The 3266-nt window shown below is 36.7% G+C and overlaps 1 protein-coding gene across 1 annotated transcript; it reads left to right on the top strand.

Moving 5' to 3' along the window:
* The first annotated feature begins 973 nt into the window (after positions 1–973).
* Positions 974–2926, top strand: LOC132049441 (protein S40-7-like). Its single transcript, XM_059440244.1, has 2 exons — positions 974–1429; positions 2329–2926. The coding sequence occupies exons 1-2, from the start codon at positions 1024–1026 to the stop codon at positions 2631–2633; spliced, it is 711 nt and encodes a 236-aa protein (XP_059296227.1). The 5' UTR covers positions 974–1023; the 3' UTR covers positions 2634–2926.
* The last annotated feature ends 340 nt before the right edge of the window (positions 2927–3266 follow it).

Genomic DNA, 3266 nt, shown 5'->3' with positions numbered 1-3266 from the left:
TAAAGGTTCATGACTAAATGTCTATTGCAAGTTTACAGCACCTAGATGGACTAGTCAGTGATATATAAAACATCCTTTCTAGGGCCGAAAACAAGGGGAATCATTAATGATTTTCATGCCTGAATTATCAACTATGGATACTGTTAGCCGCAAACTATTGAAGAAGGTTAAAATTTAAGGTTCCGTCTCTCAAATGGTTAAAGCTCGAATTCGGCAAGAATTTGATATTGTACACGCTCCTTAAGGAAGAATTAATTAGAAGGAATATTTGACTAACTATATGTTATGTCTATCTTATAACATCTCTATATTAAACTAGTCAGTGATATATAATATGTTATCTTTATTAGGGCCGAAAACAAGGGGAATCATTAATGATAAAATGGGAATTATCAACTATGGATACTGTTAGCCTAAAAACAAACTATTGAAGAAGGTTAAAATTTAAGGTTCCGTCTCTCAAATGGTTAAAGCTCGAATTCGGCAAGAATTTGATATTGTACACGCTCCTTAAGGAAGAATTAATTAGAATCTAATAATACCAAGTCACTATGTGACTTTTCAATCATCACTTGAATGTTACTTTAAATTGTCTACATTAAATTTTAAAAAAACTAGCCAATTTATGTCTTGAACTCATTATGAGATGAAAGAAGTAATTAATTGACTATGAAATTCTAAAATGATAAATAATTTAAAACACGTAATATAATTTGAGCCGGAGGGAGTAGTAGGATATTCCTGTGCTGAAAACGCCGTTACATAAATCCCGTTGAAAAGGATAGATGCTGACGTTCCCGTTGATCGAACTTTCTGCGTCCTATCGCCACGTAATAGCCCCAGCTACTAAAATCTCCACCATCGATCAGTAGTTAGTCCTACTAGAGTTATTCTAAGCCGTTGGATGTAACCAAGTGGGACCCATAAATTTATATATCTCTATAGATCCTTAAATGATTCTATAAGTAACGTAACGTTCCACATACGCAAACATAGAACTAGCTGACCTTTTTCCACACAAAAATGGACCAAAACGGCGTCGTTAGCTTCCGGCACCGTCAATCTCCGTCATCCGATCGTTTCCTCACCGTCTTCTCTCCACCACAAAACAATACTCCTCTCAACGCCGTTGATGATGACGACGATGAGCTGAACGAAGATGAGGTGTTTTGGACAGGAAGAGACTTAACTGAATCTCAACTCCGTTCTTCTACTACTTTTCCTTCACAACGCCGTCAGTTATCTTTCCGTCAACATGACAACTTCGGTATTCTCGCCGCCTTAACGGAGGATAGCCGGAAACCTGACTTTTCCGTTGTTCGCCGGAAATCTTCTGTTGCTTCCTCGCCGGAACAGATTTCATCTTCGCCTTCTACAGTTATACCGTTTTCACGTGCTTTTCCTTCCATTCCTAAGCCTCCTCCATCAGGTAATCAACGGAAAATTTTGTGAAAATATCTAGCAACATTTGCATTTTTGTTCCCTAAATTATAGGTTTATTCTGATTTTAGTCCTTGTGATATCCGGCTAAGCATGTTTAACCTTTAAATAGCCGAAATGTGTGTTTTTAGTCGTCTTAGGTAAGAAGTATTTCGTATTTGAACTACTTTTAGAATTATATTACCGAAAAAATAGAGTTAATGGTCAAAAACACACCTCAACTATCACTTTTTTTGTGAGTTTACTGCCTGAAATATCGGATGTGCGAGTTTCCTACTAAGCTAAACTGGATTAGATTAAGTTAATATTTTAAGATTAAAATTTCACGTGCTTTTCCTTCAATTCCCAAGCTTCCATCAGGTAATGAAGGAAAAAATTAGGGAAATTACGCTTTATGTCTCTTTTTGAAAATATTTACGTAACGTAGCCTATACTTTGTATATAAACACCTGATTTAGCTCATATTACACTTTTATACAAGGTTGATACATTATGTATAATGTTGTATAATACTGTATTGTATATTGGGCTACCTGGCATAAATATTTTCAAAAGCTATATATATTTGAAAATTTCCATTTTATTCATAAAATCATAAATATTTGAATACTCTCTACAATCTCCACAATGTGAAAATAGCTAGCAACATTCGCACTTTTTGGTCCCTAAATTATAGGCATATTTTGATTTTGGTTCTTGTGATATCTGATCGAAGCACATTTAACCTTCAATTAACCGAAATGTGTGTTTTTAGTCCTTTTATGTAAGGAGTCTGTTGTATTTGAACTACTATTAGAACTATATTACCATAAAAAATAGAGTTAATGGTCAAAAAACACACCTGAACTATCACTATTTTGTACAGCTTTGAATTATTTTTTCCAACAGGTAACAATAATTTTAGTCATTCAAAATCCATGCCGGCGAGGAACTTCCAGCACTCGGCTCCGGTCAATGTTCCGATGATGGCGAAAAGGGCACCAAGGAACAGCGAACTTGCTGAAGTTGAAATTGACGATGATGATGCCGATGATGAGATGTTACCGCCGCACGAGATGGTGGCTCGAGGATCAATGAGGTCTTCTCCTAGGACCACTTTTTCGGTGCTGGAAGGCGTCGGAAGAACGCTCAAAGGGAGAGATCTTCGTCAAGTTCGCAATGCTGTGTGGCGACAAACAGGTTTTCAGGATTGAAATCTGTTCAATAAATGGTGATATAACTCAAGATCTTCTTTTTGATATCTAAACTGACCTGATGTTTCTAGTTATATTTTGTATATAGGCGATGAAAAAAATGAAGAAATGTTTTTACAAGTTTCTTCAGTTTTTTATATGGCTTTAAGTGTATTGAAAGAAGTTGATTATCTAGAAAAAATTGGCTGATGTGTTGTATCAACATGTACATTTTTGTCAGTGATCTCTTTGAATATTTTGATGCAAGATAGTTTTGTTAGATTATATATGACTCTGTTGGACGCGCTTCAGTATTTGTGAGTTCGAAAGTTTCCAGCTTTTAACTATTGATCTCTGTTATCTTTGCTATATTTATGGTGAAAGTTCATAGATCGTTGACATGTTCATGTTTAGACTGCTGTTTTGGTAGTTACTCTGTCTCTTTCTTGCTTGCCTGTCGGTCTGCCTGTAGTCGTGATGGGGGTTGCCAGTAGGTCACTTGGCTTGCAGGTTTTCTCCTGTAGTTCACTCCGCCGTTCAGTCGGTTGCCCTTCCAGTCAGGCCTTGATGTAGCCTGTCGCTGTCGAGTTGCTCTGTGCTTGCTCTCTAGCTAGTCCTGACGACGTCTCATTATTCTCTTTTCCAGTCGCATTA

Source organism: Lycium ferocissimum, chromosome 3 (genome assembly GCF_029784015.1).
Source record: "Lycium ferocissimum isolate CSIRO_LF1 chromosome 3, AGI_CSIRO_Lferr_CH_V1, whole genome shotgun sequence".
Lineage (NCBI taxonomy): Eukaryota > Viridiplantae > Streptophyta > Magnoliopsida > Solanales > Solanaceae > Lycium > Lycium ferocissimum.
This window is presented reverse-complemented; position numbering and strand designations above follow the sequence as displayed.